General features: G+C 40.3%; 1 protein-coding gene across 2 annotated transcripts in view; it reads left to right on the forward strand.

Annotated features, from left to right (window-relative positions):
• Positions 1-20,176, forward strand: part of KDM2A (lysine demethylase 2A) — a 76,619-nt gene that overhangs the window by 21,354 nt on the left and 35,089 nt on the right. For both annotated transcript variants that reach the window (XM_083356752.1, XM_083356753.1), the window contains 4 exons: positions 1,474-1,612; positions 12,287-12,365; positions 17,018-17,064; positions 17,396-17,574. In XM_083356752.1, the coding sequence (XP_083212878.1) occupies positions 1,474-1,612; positions 12,287-12,365; positions 17,018-17,064; positions 17,396-17,574 (444 nt within the window). The remainder of the gene's footprint in view (positions 1-1,473; positions 1,613-12,286; positions 12,366-17,017; positions 17,065-17,395; positions 17,575-20,176) is intronic.

Genomic DNA, 20,176 nt, shown 5'->3' on the forward strand with positions numbered 1-20,176 from the left:
ACTTGCAAAAATTTAAAACAGTGTAGCTCTTCTCATTATTTTTTTATTCACTAAAATATCATTTTTTCATAAATACTTTATGTTAATATCCAATGGGTTTAATTTTATTATTTTTACAATAAAATATTCCTTGAATAGATTAATTTTAATTTTTAATGCAGTAAATATCAGTAAATATAATCCATACAAACAAAAGCTGCTTCTTCATAATTTACAAAACTTGGAAGAGATCCTGAGAGCAAAAGTTTTAAGAAACTTTGGCCTAAAAGTAATGAATCCTACATACAGGTACTCTTCAGGGTATGACCCCCTAATGGACCTTGCCCATTAGGGTCATAAGTCAAAGCTGTCATAAAATAAATTGGATTCATTTGTGACACTTTTTACCATGCTTGTTAAGTGAAACAACCAGGTCATTAAGTGAAAGAAGGTGTTCAGTTAGGATATGAATGGAGTCCAAAGAATATATGGTGCAAGTGTGTGGTGGAAGTGCTGCTTAATGAGGCACCATGAAGTCTATAGTAATGTTGTTTTATTTTCTATGTCAAATTTGCTGTGAGCTAAACAAGGTTATTGTATATGTGGACATCCATCTTATGTAGTGTATATCGCAGGTGGTGCTAAGCAGTGCAGTTGTTAAGAGAGCTTTGCCTCATTTTACTTCCTTTTTGCCACAGGTATTAAGAGAATAATTGCAGTTGTTAAGTGAATCATGCTCTTATTAAGCGAATCAGGCTACCCTCATTGGCTTTGCTTCTCAGAAGCTGGCTGGGAAGGTTACACATGACCCTGGGACAGTGTAACTGTCATAAATTCATGCAGGTTGCCAAGTACCTGAATGTTTACATTCAGCATTGGACTTTCCTTTCACCACCAGACACATCCACAGCTGAGCGTCCTTTCGGCCATGTAATCGGCCATGGTCATGTAATCAACAGTTTTAAGTATGAAAAACAGTCATAAGTCACTTTTTTCAGTGTCATTGTAAAAGTTTAAATAGTCACTAAACAAATGGTTATATGTCAAGGACTTACCTGCACTGTAAGATTGGAAAAGTATTGTCCTAAATATTAAGGACTGGAATAAAAAATTATGTGATATTTTTATATCATTGGGAGGGGGTTATTAATCAAGAACAGATACAATATGTTTGAACTATTTTTCATATTATTTTACAAGAAAATACTATTTTAATGTTTAATTGATAAATTATAGCTAAATGAACATATACTATAGTTGTTTATTTAAATTTAGTTTATTAATTGTATTTTATGTTTGTATTTTGATATTGCAATTGCATAAATAATTTGTTCAACATTAGTTTTTTCCCCCCTTTGTTTTCTATATTGTTTTATCTTTGTCTCTTTTAAAACTAATAATTAAAATGTGTATAGCTTATCCTGGGAACTCTTTGGCTACTAGATTCTTCACTATGGTTCATCCTATTCTTATAGTTTCTAATTGCTTCTACAGCGTGGTGCTATGAGGCGACGCTATGAAGATGATGGCATCTCAGATGATGAAATTGAAGGCAAGCGAACATTTGACCTTGAAGAAAAACTTACTACCAACAAATTTAATGCTAACTTTGTAGTGTTCATGGAAGGAAAAGGTGAGTATCCTTTCTACCATACTGTCTTTCCAAGGTGAGGTTACATATGAGTATTTCACCTAACTGCTGTGACAAAGCAATTTTTTTTGTTTATTGCGCCCAATAGCATTGATAGTTGATGCTATTGGGCATAATAAATATTGAGATTCTTAAAAAATTCAGCCCTTTTGTTAGAAGCTTGGTTGGTGTTTTTTTATAATAATAGAGCATTTGAAAATACAAATGAAAATTATGGCAAAAATGATTTATCACAAATGAAAGACAAACAGATTTTCATCTATAAGAGTGTATATAATTTTGGTAGTTTAGAATTTAATAAAGATAAAATACTGACATAACATGATGGGATAAGCAATTTTTGCCCAGTCTCTTCTTAAAAACTTCCAGTGTTGGACCATTCACAACTTCTGGAGGCAGGTTGTTCCACTTTGGTTCTAGTTTGCTTCTCTCCTTGATTAGTTTCCATCCGTTGCTTCTTGTCCTGCCTTCAGGTGCTTTGGAAAATAGCTTGCCTCCCTCTTCTTTGTGGCAGCCCTGAGATATAGGAATACTGCTATCATGTCACCTCTAGTTCTTCTCATCATTAAACTACACATACCCAATTCCAGCAGCCGTTCCTTATATGTTTTAGCCTCCAATCCCCTAATCGTCTTTGTTGCTCTTCTCTGCACTCTTTCTATAGTCTCAACATCTTTTTATCCCTCTGTTAATGCTGCCTAGCATGGTGTTGGCTTTTTTGGCAGCTGCAGCACACTGCTGGCTCATATTTAAGTGATAGTCCACTATGACTGTGAGATCCCTCTCACAGTTACTACTATTGAGCAAGGTACCACCTGTACCTGCACATTTGGCTTTTCTTGCCTAAGTGTACAACCTTACTTTTTTCATTATTGAATTTCATTTTGTTAGATAGTGCCCAATGTTCAAGTCTGTCAAAACCCTTCTGTATCTTAAGCCTATCTTCTGGAGTGTTGGCTATTCCTACCAGCTTGGTGTCATCTGCATACTTGATGAGTTCTCCATCTATCCCCTCATCCAAATCATTGATGAAGATGTTGAAGACCACTGGGCCCAGAACAGAGCCCTGGGGCACCCGACTACACACTTCCCTCCATGCAGATGCAATTCCATTGAGAATCACACGCCGAGTACAGTCAGTCAGCCAGCTACGAATCCATATGGTGTGATGCTGTCTAACCCACATTTTTATATCTTTTTCAAGTAGTAGGTTGTGGTCTACTTTATCAGATGCCTTACTGAAATCCAAGTAAATTATATCCACAGCATTCCTCTGGCCCACTAATTTTGTCACCTGATCAAAGAATGCAATAAGATTTGTCTGGCATTATCTATTTATGACAAACGCATGTTGGCTTTTGGTAATGGCTTTGTTTGCCTCTAGGTGTTCTCTGATTTGTTATTTAATTTAATTTAATTTAATTTATTAATATTTCTATACCGCCCTTCTCCCGAAGGACTCAGGGCGGTGAACAGGGCAAGAATAAAAAACACAGAAATTACAAAAGTTAAAAAATGATTAAATACATGCCCACTAAAAACAATTAATACATAGTAAACCCCAGTAAAATACAGTAAAAACCCCACCAATCCCCCATCAGGCCAGGCCGGCTTGTTCGAACAAGTATGTTTTTAGATCGCGGCAATTATATTTTCCAGAATCTTCCCAGGTATTGAGGTCAGGCTGATAGGTCTGTAGTTTCCTGGATCTATTTTTTTTCCTTTTTTTGAAGATGGGAACTACATCAGCTCTTTTCCAGTCTTCTGGTAATTCCCCAGTGTTCTAGGATCTTTGAAAGATATAATTCAGTGGTTCTGAGATCACATCTGCCAGTTCCTTCAGAATAAAACACTATCTCCCCCCGCCCATAGTGGTTTACGTTTCTGCGATGTCAGCCATATTCCAAATATTATACACGAACCTTTAGCATGAAATCTGAAAAGCAATAATAATTTAGCATAAAGGAGTACTATTCCTGCGATCCTTACAACTTAGCATGTAGTTCCTCCTTTCCTCATCACAGCATTGGGATGGAAGATAAAACTCTACAGTTTGCTTTTCTTAGTCCGTTTGAGGGACCAGTTTTCTTGTGTGCTCTTACTTCCAGTCCCATTGATTAAACAAACCATGTAGGAGGAACCCCAAGGCAAGCCTTCTCTGTTACTACATTTTCTCATTGGAATATTATCTTCCAGGGATTTATAGGACCACCATCCTACCCACCTTCAACCATTCTTTAAAAATTTGGCTTTTTCTCCAGGCCTTGAGTTACAATAGGGATCACTTTAAGCTGGATGGTATATGGAAGGATGGCTCTATTCTTTCAAACAGTTGTTTTATATATAATTGTAGTTGTATGTAATGTTGTTCTTCTAACTTGGTAGAGTCTCCCAGGATAATTTTGGAGTTGGATGATGTGAAAATGTAACATCGTTGGGTTTCCATATTCACCATACATTCTGTTTTTGCTGTGGCAATGATGACATTTATCATATTAAAATTCTGGCTGCCACTCGCAGGATTCATCCTGAGTGATGGTGAGGCACATGCATCTTCAATACATAGTAAATAGGTTGGCTTGTGATCTTCGTTTTATATGTGTCTGTGTTAGATACTCTTAACCTGACCTTAGGTGTATGTGTAAGTGTTTAAGCATGTGTAGAAAATATGTAGGGCTGTATGATGCAGAGGACAGATTTTCACAGAATTTCAGAATTTTTGCAGGAAATGTTGATATATAACCCCTGCAAATACAGAGATCAAACTATTAATGAATAAATTTTGACTTCAATATATTCTAAAAAAGTAAGTTCCTTTCAGCGTATGTGTGCATCATTTCCATATAGATTGCAAGTACTTTTGAAATCTCCTTTAATAAATCTATGAAATTAGGATGTAATAAGGGGAAAGTAGTACTTTCTTGGTATATATTGTATACATCTTTGCAATTAGGAAGTTTATACTGACAAACATATATCAGGTTGTACTACCATGTTTTCCCCAAAATAAGATCTATCCCAAAAATAAGACCTAGCTTTATTTTTACATGTACACCTAATATAAGCTCTACCCCAAAATAAGCCCTAGTTAAGACTCCGCCCATTCCATCCCACCGTCTAGTTCAGGGGTGTCAAACTCAATTTCATTAAGGGCCACATCAGCATTACGGTTGCCCTCGGGGGGCCGGGTGGGCGTGGCCAGGTGGGCATGGCCGGGTGGGCGTGGCCAGCTCAATGCTGCTCACTCAGCGCAGCTTACTCAAAATGAAAGAAAGTTGGCAGCAGTGCCCCTGAGGGGCAGGCAGGGTGGCAAAAACAGTTTTTAGCGCTCAGCTCTACTATACCAGCAAATCAAGCAATCACACCAGGGTTACCCTTGTAGGTAGGTGCACTTGAAGCAGGCAGAGTGCCACTCAACCTGGTTCCCAGAGGGCCAACTTCCCCCTTCGGCCTCGAGGCCCCTGAAAAAGCCTAGTGGGGTGGGGCCAGATATTGGCTCATTGCAGGCACCCCGATGAGCATTGCATAGCCGTAAGATAGGTAGTCCTCGTTTAGCAACAGTACAGTTACAACAGTGGTGACAGAGTAACTTTGCAGCCAATCCTTGCATTTAGAACTTTTTCAGGTTTGTGTGGCAAATGGCAGCTGAAGTAAGATCCTAAGTCAGTTGCAGTTTCACTGAGTGACTGCATTGCTTAACAACCGAGTGGCTGGTCCCAATTGTGGTCGGTAAATGAGAACTACCTGTATTTCTATGTCCTTTTTAGTGGGGTAGAGGGCTTCAAATTCAGGAAACCTTCCTAAAAAAGGACCAGAGACTTACTTTCCCCAGGCTAGGAGTGCCCCTGAAGTACACACACTTGAACAGCAATTCAACACATAATCTCACTTCTATACCCATGCCAGCTTTTCAAAACCACACCGGCAGCAGGGGATCCCACTTCAGTTTCCATTTTACAGCTTTACCCTGTGCAGCAGAAACCCAGCAGCTGCAAAATTACCCATAACACAGCCTGGAATTAAAGGATTCTGCCCTCGGTAGTGATAGGTAGGCAGTTGAAGCAATCAGTGAAGGTCTTCCATAATTTTATGTTATACCGCTGTTTACCACAAAACTCGAGTGGGGCTTCTAGTTCCAACAAAATGGGCTGGCTCAGGAAGATCTCTCGTGACTTCAGGCATATGCCCAGAATCTCATTTTCTGTGAGCTGAACATTCTTGCCTGGATGTGATCCTTGCACTTCAAGCACCCGGCACAGGAGCCCATGCGTGAAAGAAGCCCGGCAGAGGAGCTGGAGCAGCTCCAAAGCTGGGGGCGCGTCTTGGCCGGGCCTTGCAGGATCCGGGCCGGGCGCCTCTGCTCACCCTCAGCAGCGCCCAGCAAAGTAGCTCACACGCGAAACAAGCCCGGCAGAGGAGCCAGAGCAGCTCCCCTGCTGGGGGCACGTCTCGAATGGGCCTTGCAGGATCCGGGCTGGGCGCCTCTGCTCGCCCTCAGCAGCGCCCGGCAAAGTAGTTCGCACGTGAAACAAGCCCAGCAGAGGAGCCCGTGTGTGAAAGAAGCCCGGCAGAGGAGCTGGAGGGGCTCCGCTGCTGGGGGCGTGTCTCGGCCGGGGCCTTCCAGGATCCAGGCCGGGCGCCTCTGCTCACTGCTCTGGCTCCTCTGCCGGGCTTGTTTCGCGTGCGAGCTACTTTGCCGGGAGCTGCTGAGGGCGAGCAGAGGCGCCTGGCCTGGATCCTGCAAGGCCCAGCCAAGACGTGCCCCCAGCAGTGGAGCCGCTCCGGCTCCTCTGCCGGGCTTCTTTCACACACGGGCTCCTCTGCTGGGCTTGTTTCTCGTGCGAGCTACTTTGCTTGGTGCTGCTGGGGGGCGTGTTTCGGCCGGGCCTTGCAGGATCTGGGCCGGGCGCCTCTGCTCGCCCTCAGCAACGCCCGGCAAAGTAGCTCGCACGCGAAAGAAGCCCAGCAGAGGAGCCCGTGTGTGAAAGAAGCCCGGCAGAGAAACCGGAGAGGCTCCGCTGCTGGGGGCGCATCTCAGCCGGGCCTTGCAGGATCTGGGTCGGGCGCCTCTGCTCACTCTCAGCAGCGCCCGCAAAGGAGCCCGTGTGCGAAAGAAGCCCGGCAGAGGAGCCATCTGTGGCTCTTTCTCTGGCTACCTCAAGTCTGCCTTCCTGCCTGGACATCTCCCCCTCACCGGCTGGGTGTTGCTCGTCCTCCCTCCCCCCCCCCCCCGGCGTCACACCTCACTCCCTCCTCCACTTTTTTTTTTGGAGCCGCAGGAGACTAATGAGATGCAAATGGTGCTGGGTTCCACCAGCCCACGTGCACTTGCCTCCTACTGAGCAAGTGCTCAGCCAGGCCGGCACCAAGGTGGTGAGGGCCGGACCTTTGTAATTTCTGGGAGAGTTGTGCGGGCCAGATTCAATCATGTGGCGGGCCGTTTGTGGCCCGCGGGCCTTGTGTTTGACATGTCTGGTCTAGTTGTACGAGGTGGGGCAAGGCACACATGTAAAAATCAAGCTAGGGTGGGGGCTAGAGCTGCCCCATGTGCCCTGCACCCGTTTGCCTCAGGGCCTCCACAGCCAGGCCTCCCAGGCCCCAATACCTGCTTTGCCTTGCAGCAGCAGCCCCATCCAGTAGAGCCTATGTGGCCGCTGGCCCACTTCTGGTTGCTGGTAGCAGCTCATGGAAGGTGGCCACATGGCACGTCGTGCCGGTGCTGTCACTCGTGCCAGGAGGTCATGTGGCATGTTGCACTGGTGGTGCCGCTTGTGGCAGGACATCACATGGCACGTGCCAGTGCAGCAACAGCACCGGTGCAGCGTGCCATGCGAACAGCGGTACCAGCACAGCATGCCATGAGGAAGAAGGCAGGTGATGGTGCAACAAGTGTCAAGCTGTGGCACGCCTGGCTATGGCGGTCCTGGGCTAAGACATCCCCCGAAAATATGACCTAGTACCTTTTTTGGAGGCAAAAAAATTATAAGACCCAGTCTTTCTTATTTTCAGGGAAACACGGTAGTTCCTTCAAGCAACATCAATCTATGATGGATCAAATCAGTGCTTTTTTTCTTAAAAAAAAAAGTCCCAGAATTCACACACCTCATACAACCCGCCTTGCCTACCCTACAAGGTTCCATCCAAAAAAGGTGCCGGAACTCCGTTCTGAGCGTTCTGTGACAAAAAAAGGCCCTGGATCTAATAATGTCACTCTTTCAGAGGCTAAAACTGGATGGTAATCTCATGCTTATAAACCATCCAGTAAATGCTGACCTTCGGAAAGGCTATTAAGAGATGGTCCTTTCCTTTGCTTTTGGTATGCTGGACTCTGCTGTTTTATTGTTTAGCGCAGTGGTTAGAATGCAGTATTGCAGGCTAACTGCCCATAACCAGGAGTTTGATGCTCACCAGCTTAAGGTTGACTTCGGCAGGCTTCTGAGGTCAGTAAAATGAGGACCCAAATTCTTGGGTGCAATTTGCTGACTCTAAACCACTATGAGTGCACAGTGGGGCAGTGTATAAGTCTTAAGTACTACTGCTATTTTGGATTCCTTTTGTTAGGTTTTGTTGAATTTTTTGTGCACTGCCCAGAGTAACTTGGGCAGCCATATAAATGGTTTAAATAAGTAAATAATGTGTCACTTACTGACAAATGAGGCAGTTGTATTAGTGCTCCAGACAGCTGATTAAAAGTTAAGTGATAGTGAAACTCTTTGCAAAGTCCGGATTTTGACAGCCATATACTATTTAGTCATCGTTAAACTCCCTGACTGATTCTTCCCTAGCTCCCTACTTGTGCCTTATTTAACAATTTTAGTATTTTTGTTGTTGTTCTGTTTATTTTGTAAGGCTTTGCATGCCTTGAAAATTATTCAGAGGCACAGGAAACTGAAAAAGAACTGCTTTAATGGATAGCCAAGAGGTATTATGCATGCATGAATTCCAAAGCGGTAGTTTTGAATAATTCTTGAAGTATGCACAGTCCTGCTATTTTTAGCTTAAGTGTAACAATTTATTTTTTAAAACAATTGTGGTATAGAAAGCAGAAGAATATATGCTTCCTAACCAGGCAGTGGTGGTGTTCCCCTCCCCCTATTATGGTGATGCTTTTTATTATCAGTATTCAAACATTCCCGTTCTCCTTATTAGCTTCATTTGTGCAAGCATGGCATAAGTAACTACAGCAGCCTTTCCAACAGAATAAATAGTTTTAGCATTCCTGGGGCAAAAAATATTAGGACATAATTAATTAAGTAGTGGAGAATGGAATACTAATGGTATTCCATGTGTTAGCTTGACATTAGTAATGCTAATATGTGATCTGTGGAATGCTATTATTTGGGCTAGTAGAAGATGATAAGTTGTTAAACTAAATATCCAAAAGTGGAAATGATACTTTAAAATTACAAAAATTTCGGACCAATTGCAGACCTAATTTATGATAATCTAAAATAAACTAGTAATAAAATATCGTACCTCTCTTCTTAATCTTGCTTGAATTAAGATTTCCAGATTATTTTTATTGATTTTACTCAATTTACATGGCCATCCATCTGCTTTTCTCTGTATATGAAGTTTTAAGTATATCTTTTCACTACTTCCAGCAAGTATGTGCAATTGCTGGGGGAACAAGGAAAGAGGCATTTTAAAAGAAACAGTTTTCGTTTGGATTGTTTTTGTTTTGTTCTTGTTTAACCATTGAAAAGAATCCTTATTCAGTTTATGTTGAAGAAATGGGAGGTAAGAAGTTAAACATGGGAGTTTTGTTTTACTCTTTGAAAATCCTATTTATTTTTTTATTTATTCATCCATTCAATTTCTATAGCCACCCATCTAAGTCAATGATTCTGGGTAGCTTACAATTCAAAAAAATGTATTCCAGTTTAAAATACTAAAAAACATTTTGAAACAATAAAAATGCTAAAAACATCCAGATTAAGTATACAGTGAGAAGGGAAATTATTTGATCCCCTGCTGATTTTTTATGTTTGCCCACTAACAAAGAAATGATCAGTCTATAATTTTAATGGTAGGTTTATTTTAACAGCGAGAGACAGAATAACAACAAAAAAATCCAGAAAAACACATTTCAAAAAAGTTATAAATTGATTTGCATTTTATGAGTAAAATAAGTATTTGATCTATCAATCAGCAAGATTTCTGGCTCCCAGGTGTCTTTTGTACAGGTAAGGAGCTGAGATTAGGAGCACTCTCTTAAACTAATCTCAGCTTGTTAACTGTGTAAGATACCTGTCCACAGAAGCAATCAATTAGATTCCAAACTCTCCACCATGGCCAAGACCAAAGAGCTGTCCAAGGATGTCAGGGACAAGATTGTAGACCTACACAAGGCTGGAATGGGCTTTAAGACTGTCAGCAAGCAGCTCGGTGAGAAGGTGACAAAGGTTGGTGTGATTATTCGTAAATGGAAGAAACACAAAATAACTGTCAATCTCCCTCAGTCTGAAGCTCCATGCAAGATCTCACTTTGTGAACTTTTAATGATCATGAGAACGGTGAGGAATCAGCCCAGAACTACACAGGAGGATCTTGTCAATGATCTCAAGGCAGCTGGGACCATAATCACCAAGAAAACAAAACAATTGGTAACACACTATGCTGTGAAGGACTGAAATTCTGCAGCACCTGCAAGGTCCCCCTGCTCAAGAAAGCACATGTACAGGCCCGTCTGAAGTTTGCCAGTGAACATCTGAATGATTCAGAGGAGAATTGGGTGAAAGTGTTGTGGTCAGATGAGACCAAAATCAAGCTCTTTGGCATCAACTCAACTTGCCGTGTTTGGAGGAGGAGGAATGCTGCCTGTGACCCCACGAACACCATCCCCATCATCAAACATGGAGGTGGAAACATTATGCTTTGGGGGTGTTATGCTAAGGGGATAGGACAACTTCACCACATCAAAGGAACAATGGCCAGGGCCATGTACCGTCAAATCTTGGGTGAGAAACTCCTTCCCTCAGCCAGGACATTGAAAATGGGTCATGGGTATTCCAGCATGGCAATGACCCAAAACACATGGTAAGGCAATAAAGGAGTGGCTTAAGAAGAAGCACATTAAGGTCCTGGAGTGACCTAGCCAGTCTCCAGACTTTAATGCCATAGAAAATCTGTGGAGGGTGCTGAAGGTTCGAGCTGCCAAACAGCCTCGAAACTGCAATGACTTGGAGAGGATCTGCAAAGAGGAGTGGGACAAAATCCCTCCTGAGATGTGTGCAAACTTGGTTGCCAACTACAAGAAATGTCTGACCTCTGTGATTGCCACCAATTACTAAGTCATGTTTTGTGAAGGGGTCAAATATTTATTTCACTCATTAAAACGCAAATCAATTTATAACTTTTTTTGAAATGTGTTTTTCTGGATTTTTTTTTGTTATTTGTCTCTCGCTGTTAAAATAAACCTACCATTAAAATTATAGACTGATCCATTTCTTTGCCAGTGGGCAAACATACAAAATCAGCAGGAGATTGAATAATTTTTTCCTTCACTGTACATAGGAGCAAGATACTTGGCCAGTTAGCAATACAGTCAGAAAACAGGACCCATAACACATTCAGCACCCCAAGCATGGTAACATAGGTTTTTAGGGGCTTAGGAAAGCCTAGTAAAGTTGGAGTCATTCAAATCTCCAAAATGAGGCTGTTCCATAGAGCAGGGGCCACTGTGGAAAAAGCTCATCTTCTGATCTCTGCTACTTGACACGCTATGACTAATGGGATCTGCAGCATGCCCATTCTGTTAATTCTAATTGGACAAGTAGAGACTCTTGGAAAAGAGTTTTTTCTGGTACACCAATCTCAAGCCATCTAGATCTTTAAAGGTAACCACCAGCACCTTGAATTGCATCCGGAAGCACACTGGCAACCAATGCACAGAAGTGGTGTTACATGTGCCTTGTATCTGGCACATTTACCACACACATAGGCGTATTCTGCACTAGTTGAAGTTTTCATGGTCTTCAGGGCAGTCCCATGTAGAGCATGTGACAGTTGTCTAACCTAGAGGTTACAAGGGGGTGAGTTGCTGTGCGCAGGACCTCCTAGCACACCAAAGATATGCAAAGGTCCTCCTAGCCATATCTGCCAACTGCTCTTTGAGCAGGAGCCATGAGTCCAGGCCATATTGTAATTAAAAGCCCTATTTGAAACTGTAATGAATAGTTCATTTGTATTATGTTTGGATATTTTTTCCTTCTGTTGTAATAAAAAATTATAATTTTGACAGAATTTTAGGTCACACAAGTCTTTGGGACCTTTATGTAGCCCTGGTGCCCCAGGTTATATATATCTGTTATAGTGGATAATGTGGCTAAGAATTTTCATATGTCTCTTTGTCCAGCTCAATTATACACTTAAAATATTTATATCTTACCTATTTTCCCCACAACAGTTCTGGATAGTACATAGCAGATATGTTTAATGAATAAGCCAGCTCTTCATTAGTATATCTGTAAAGTTATATTTCATTATCTGTGCCAATAGAATCCTAAGTTTGCTAATAACAATTTTTTTTCCAAAAATAGGGAAGTAATTAAGTAGGCAAAATCATTTTATTTTTCCCTCTTATCTTTTCATTCCAGCTCTCTTTTGAGGTTTCTCTAACCAGCCATTTTTTATTTATTTATTTATTTTGAACAGACTTCACTGTGGAGTACATTCAACGTGGTGGCTTAAGAGATCCTTTGATCTTCAAGAATTGCGATGGTCTCGGAATAAAGTGAGTGGAGGAACAATAACAGTTTGATATTAAACAAAGTCGCTATTTTCCCTGATGAGATAATGTGTTACTGGGCCAGAATGCTTTGTTTGTGCTTTCCCAAGCTTCTGAGAATGGCAGATGGGACTAGCATAGGAAAAGACTCAACAGACTATTCTAAAGCTTATTTTAATGCACATAATATTGAAGTTAAAGATAATTACATGTATTCAAATTAGATGCCATATTTAGTGTAAGATCTATTGAGATTTTAAGGTTACTGATCATAATTTGTGAGTCCACTTTTAGTTACTGTTGAAATAAAATGTTTTGGAGGATCAGGCCAGATTTTTGCTGCCTGCTTCATTATGACTGGCCAGTTCTATCAGAAATAGTAAATCTACATAGAAACTATTGCCTCATTTCAGTGAGGAATAATATATACCAGTTTGAAAGGGTACAATCCTGTCCTTAAAATGCCTCCCCTGGATCTGTAGAGGTTGGACAAATGTCCAGTCATGAATTTTGGAACAAAGTGATAGATAACACAAATAATGCAACTATATTTGTTAACTTGGAGGAAGCCAATTATCTCTAGACTAGTGTTATGCAAACTGGGATCTGGACTTAGCACTGGATCCCAGCATTCTTAAGTTGATAGTCTTAAAGCCTCATTGTTTTCTTGACTGTATTTGCCATTCAGCCAGCTAATGAGAAACAAATTGTTATATATATATATATATATATATATATATATATATATATATATATATATATATATATAAATCCCGCCCTTCTCCGAAGACTCAGGGCGGCTTACCATCTAAAGCACAAATCAATGTGCTTAGCAATAGCCTTCATTCTATGTATATGCCTGCTTATTAGGGCTTTCGCCCCCCCCCCCCCCCAAGCGGCATTATTACAAAGTCAGCTTAATTGCACCCAACAATCTGGGTCCTCATTTTACCTACCTCAGAAGGATGGAAGGCTGAGTCAACCTTGAGCCTGGTGGGACACGAACCTGCAGTAATTGCAGGCAGCTGGTGTTACTTAAGGAGGCATTAGCCCACTGCTCCACCAAGCCTAAAGAAATTTCAGAAGTTTGGCATTTCTATAAGAGATTTGCAGGAAAAAACTTTACCAGGAACGATGAGAACTTTGTGTATTTAGCAAAAAGAAGAGAAGGCTGTAAGAGGACACAATTGCTGTCTTTAAGTGTCTAAAGAGTTGTCAGGACAGGATTGGTCCAGAGGATAGGATATCCTAATGATAAGAATTGTTCAACAGCGAAGAAGATTGCCAGTGAAAAAGTTGATTCCAGTAAAGGGTTTGAACTAGATTGACAAGGACCCTTCTAGGTCTTACATCCTGTGATTTCATTTTTTAAATAAAAGACTATCTTTCTTGCTAAAATAAACAATCCTCCCATAAAAGCATGTACTTTCAATAATAATTCAATTTTTTGACCCCATCAAAGCCCATTTTATTAATCACTGAGGCAGTTATTTTTTTTCCTTTCTTAATTGGGCAGGCATATTTGAGAATCCATGCTGTTGATCCAGTTGCATTGGTTCAAGTAGAACCCTCTACTTCAGGGGTGTCAAACTGCCAGCCTGTGGGCCGGACACGTCATCCAGAAGCCGCACCCACCCCATTGCCGCCAATGGCAAAACTGTCCCAATATGTCTAGCGACATCATGTGACGTAACGAGTTTGACATGTCTGCTCTACTTGGTATTAGTTAATTTAGTGCTATATTGTGTATCTGTTGCTTTTTCTACACATTTTTCAAGGATAATTTCCCCATTGAGTTCATTGCAGTAGTTAAGAGAGAATGTAAGCAATGGTACTGCCATATGTGATTCTGGCTAAGGAAGAGTTGTTGCTAATGCATTAACTGTACTTGTCAAATGGCTCTTAGCTGTAGTTCACATCTGTTATTATTGAGGATCAAACAGCAGACTATGGATCTGTTTTTAAAGGGAGTGCAGCTTCTTCCAAACCAAAACGGAACTTCAGTTCCTCAAATGCAGTTTTGTATCCGTCAACAGGACTCCCATTTTGCCTGGATTGAATATCTCCTTTATTCAGCCCATTCAGCTTAGATAACGTTTGAGGAAACATATTGCTTTCTTGAAATTGAACTATTAGAAGCAATTGTTCTGAGCATCTTCACATAAATAATAAAGGCAGGATAGAAATAAAGTAAATTACAGTAGACATTAACTTGATCTTGCTAGAAGAAACTATTAGAAACCAGCAGATGGCAGAGTTGGACCATTTCATCCAGTTGTTCGCTCTGCTAAGGTTTTATTCAGGGCACTGATGTAAAACTGACTAGAGAGTGATGTCCCTGGCAACCAAGATAAATTGACTTTGCTCACTTTCAGATCATTAGCTCCACCCAAGCAGAATACGAAATCCAGCATATATCATTCAACATGGTGGGGCCAGATATCTGTTTGAAAAGGACAAGAATTTTAAGAAATGAAACGAAAGCTCATTCATCTTGACTACCTTAATAGGAGGTTTTTAAGATAGTGGGGTGTAAAGTATACTGATAGCATCCCTATATTATCCTGGCCACCCATATGTACTCAAAATTGGCTGTCAAAGGGAATATCTAGATAATTATCAAGAGTTCCTACAGGTGAAACTCGAAAAATTAGAATATCGTGCAAAAGTTCATTTATTTCAGTAATGCAACTTAAAAGGGGAAACTAATATATGAGATAGACTCAATACATACAAAGCAAGATAGTTCAAGCCGTGATTTGTCATAATTGTGATGATTATGGCGTACAGCTCATGAAAACCCCAAATCCACAATCTCAGAAAATTAGAATATTGTGAAAAGGTGCAATATTCTAGGCTCAAAGTGTCCCACTCTAATCAGCTAATTAAGCCATAACACCTGCAAAGGGTTCCTGAGCCTTTAAATGGTCTGTCAGTCTGGTTCAGTAGGAATCACAATCATGGGGAAGACTGCTGACCTGACAGTTGTGCAGAAAACCATCATTGACACCCTCCATAAGGAGGGAAAGCCTCAAAAGGTAATTGCAAAAGAAGTTGGATGTTCCCAAAGTGCTGTATTAAAGCACATTAATAGAAAGTTATGTGGAAGGGAAAAGTGTGGAAGAAAAAGGTGCACAAGCAGCAGGGATGACCGTAGCCTGGAGAGGATTGTCAGGAAAAGGCCATTCAAAAGTGTTGGGGACTTTTACAAGGAGTGGACCAAAACCTGGTTCAATGACCGTGGGATTACTGTGCTTGATTGGCCAGCAAACTCGCCTGACCTGAACTCCATAGAGAATCTATAGGCCATTGCCAAGAGAAAGATGAGAGACATGAGACCGAACAATGCAGAAGAACTGAAGGCCGCTAGTCTTCCATAACACCTCAGCAGTGCCACAGGCTGATAGCTTCCATGCCACGCCACATTGAGGCAGTAATTGCTGCAAAAGGGGACCAAACCAAGTACTGAGTACATATGCATGCTTATACTTTTCAGAGGTCTGATATTGTTCTATGGACGCTCCTTGTTTTATTGATTGCATGTTATATTCTAATTTTCTGAGATTGTGGATTTGGGGTTTTCATGAGCTGTACACCATAATCATCACAATTATGACAAGTCACGGCTTGAACTATCTTGCTTTGTATGTAATGAGTCTATCTCATATATTAGTTTCCCCTTTTAAGTTGCATTACTGAAATAAATGAACTTTTGCACAATATTCTAATTTTTCGAGTTTCACCTGTATAAATTGCAACCATCCCACATCTAATCCTAGCCTAGTATATTATTGAACAGCCTAGAACAGAGGTCCCCCAACCTTTTAGGCACCAGGGACCGGGTTCCATGGAGAGAGGTTTTTCAAATGCTCTCTCAATCCTTTTTTTTTTCTCTTTCAGTTACTCGGTTACATAATCAATTTACAATTTTTTTCCACATTCATGCACTTGGCTTACAATGAGATTTTCTTCCCTAGTAGATAAGGAAGAAAAGTCTTCACTTTCTTATAATTCTATTAGGAAAGCAAAGCTAAGTAGTAGAGGTAAAATTCAGTGTCAACAGGTAGATTAGATACGTGCTGAATCTTATCTGTGACGTGTATATTGGGTAAAGACTGCATATGCATTTTAACAGGATGTGTGTCAGGTCCCGAATAGTTGAATTCCACTTCCTGACCAAAAAAAAAGCCAAATATGAATCTTGTCTGAATGTTAAAGAATTTTCAGTACTTCACTTGATAGGAAGAGCATCTCATTTCACATTCCTACGTGTCATAAAGCAGAAGTTTCATGTTGTCAGTGCTCAATCAATAAATAAGACAATGTGCAATTTTACAAGGCTTGATACTATAAATATTACAGAATTGTTCAAAATTCATCCACTACCTCTTTGCAGCAAGAGCTGCTTCAGCCAAGAATGGAACCGCTTATCCACAGTTCAAGTACTTCTTTACTGAAAAAGTTTATTCAGAGAAATAAAATGGTAAATTGTGTTGGAGGCTTCAAAGAAAAGTAAGAAATTGAGCTTGGTTATATCTCTGGTTTTTCATGATGGATAGTTTTGAAGCAGACTTGTAAGAGAGAGAGAGATAAAAGACTCACAGCATTAAACTGTGAATACTGACAGTGTGACTGCTACACATTTTTTTCTGTTTCAGGATGCCCGATCCAGACTTTAGTGTGGGTGATGTACGACTCTATGTAGGTAATTATGCATTTTTCTTCTAAATTAAACTGGCAGGTCAGGATAAAAGCTGGTATGTAATTTATGTGTAGAATTTAATTTTGGCAGAACTTTTAAATTGTGAAGTAATCCCTGGTCTTGAAAGAAAAAAAAATTGAAAAATGCTTGTTTTAAATTAAGCACCTCTCAATCAGGAGGCCTTGGATAATTATTCTGTATCTTGTCCTTTATACGCCCTTTATCTCCTCCCACCCTTTTTAAAAACCATGTTTTAGGTGTCTTCCTGCCTCTCTTGGGCTAGACAGTATTACTGGAAATTAATTAATTATCTATGTATCTTATCAACCGGTAGGGAGTCGTAGGATGGTGGATGTCATGGACGTAAACACACAAAGGGATATTGAGATGACCATGGCTCAGTGGGCACGCTACTATGAAACACCAGAGGAAGAACGAGAGAAGCTATACAATGTTATCAGCTTAGAATTCAGCCATACCCGGCTTGAGAACCTGGTGCAAAGGCCAACTACGGTTAGTTTGGTGTTTTTCTTTCATTGACAGTACTTTTTTTTTATTTTGAAGGTCATTTAAACAAATGAGGGAGTCCACAGTATTAATTTGGGTCATGGTTTAAGCCATATTGGTTCAGGTAATATTTGAGTAACTTATTGAGCTGCTAAATGCATTTTTAATTGTGTACTTAAAATGTAAGGGGGGGGGTCTTCTACAGCAATAGAAAGAGGGAAATGCTGATGGGAATAATGAGGGGATAATGGGCTTTTCTCTCTCTGTGATCATAATGTCCCACCCTTGATCCTGAATATCAGATTGCTGGAAATCTTGGACTCAAGAATGGAGGGTTACCCTTAGGTGAGGGATCTTTATTTTCTAAGGACTGGACACACCACAGCATAGCAGATCTGTACACAGTGCTTTATTGCAGCACACACCTTTCCCAACAATAGGCAATTGCTCCCCACCCTTAAAGATTTGGTATGGTTATATTTCCATCTAGCATATTTCCATGTAAGTATGTATTTAATACAATGCTTAATAAAAATTCCAAAGTCTTTTAAAGTGCCATACAACCTTTGCCTTCTTCCAAAAGTTCTTACGTTAATTGGGATGAAGTGCTGCCTCAATATGGTTGCTGTCAAGCTCCCAGGAAAGCTCCAGGATCCAGGCAGGAATCCTACCACGATAGGCGGCTCACCTTAGCTTGTGGTCCTGGCAATTGACTGATAATCCTCTTGTCTGCCTGGAATAGCTGCCAATCTCCAGGTGCCCTGTCTGCTTCCGCTTCCCTATCAGTTTGCCGTTATCCCAGTTTCCTTTTTTTTTTTTTTGGCCATTTCCATTTTTTATTAGTTTATAATATAAAATACAAACATACAAAAGCAAATGGTATGGGGAAAGGAAGAGTGTAGAAAAGGAGGGGGGAAGTCATTGACTTTTGACTCCTTTTGGTGCAGTAGAATGAGATAACAACATCAAACCTCAACTTTTTACATTTATTTATTTATTTATTTATTTATTTATTTATTTATTTATTTATTTATTTATTTAAATCCCATTTATATCCCGCCCTTCTCCGAAGACTCAGGGCGGCTTACAATTCTAAAGCACAAATCAATGTGCTTAGCAATAGCCTTCATTCTATGAATACATAATACTGTAAACTAGAAGGTCATGAATTAAGATTTGGATGACACGGTTATTTATGGTATGACAAGGTTAAAGTAAATGTTGATTTCAACAGCCATTTTCTTAGAAGCGCCATTCTAAGAGTTTGGAATAAATATAACATAGGTTTTTTTTGGGCGTCCGTCCCCAGGAAGACTTTTTTAGAAAAGAAATGGTGATGAAGCCAGATTAGTGGACTTATGGTAAAATAATATCTTTTAATTTTGATGATCCTACCCTCAAGTCTAAGGAAGAGCTAGAATCAGAAAGACATGTCTGTCATTAGTTTACATATTTACAACTGAAAGAAAGATTTAAATTAGACAAAAAGAGTTATGGGTTTGACTTTGTTAAAAATGAATTGGGAATTTTACAGTGTGGTAGTGATGAACATATTATTACTAAGGTCTATAAAACATTGAATTTGAATTTGGAAAGTGAATATGTAAAGCATTAAGATTGAGTGGGCAAGGAACTTTGGATATAATGTAATGCTTAAACAATGGGAGAATAAGATGATGTACCATTGGTATTTAATACCAGAGAAGTTATCAAGAATGTATAAAGGTATTTCAAATGAATGTTGGAAATGTAAATGTAAAGAAGGGACTTTTTATCATTTGTGGTGGACATGTGTATAGGAAAGAAATATTGGAGTAAGATTCATATTCTAATACAGAAAATTCTTAAAGTGGATATTAAGATAAAACCAGAAACTTTTAATGGAAAAAGACTTGGAAAAAAATTTGGAACTTTGATGTTAGATATGTTGACGGCAGCAAGTCTACTTTATGCACAAAAATGGAAGGACACTTCGATCCCCACAATGGACGAATGGCTGCAAAAGTTGATGGAGTTAGCAGAGATGGCTAAATTGACTGCTTTGATAAAAGAAAAAAAAACATAAGTACTTTTGTTTTTACTTGAAAACCGCTTCTGGAGTTGAGATGGGGGGGGGAGATGAAACTTTAATTTTGGGTTTTACCAATTAGATAGATTTGTTCTTATCCCTTATTTTCCTGCAGCCTTTTCTTTTGTAAGCCAAGAGCCTGGGTGGGGTACGGATGCCGCTGGATGTTAAGACATCCTTGAAAACAACAGGGTGGGGCTCAGTTATTACAGGCAGTTGGAATACTGCTGGCATCGATGTTTGGGAGTAAAGCTGTGAGTGGATAAGTGCAAGATGGAAGTGGAATGGGAAACATTTCTGCCTGGCTGCATTTGCTTTGGGTACAGTCTCAATTTAAGCTTGAGTTTGGGGAACAAGAGTGAGAAGATGAGCCTTTCACATGGTTGCACAATCCTATTGGCTTCTCTTTTTCCCTGAGGTTAGCATGACCTTCTCCTTTCTGTCATTTAAGAAATTAGTTAAGCCCTTCTGTTCCATTTGGCTTTTGACAAATACAGTGGTAAAAATGGTGGTTCCTTTGTATCATCTCTTACCAATTCA

Source organism: Vipera ursinii, assembly GCF_947247035.1.
Source record: "Vipera ursinii genome assembly, chromosome: 1".
In the NCBI taxonomy this organism is placed as follows: domain Eukaryota; kingdom Metazoa; phylum Chordata; class Lepidosauria; order Squamata; family Viperidae; genus Vipera; species Vipera ursinii.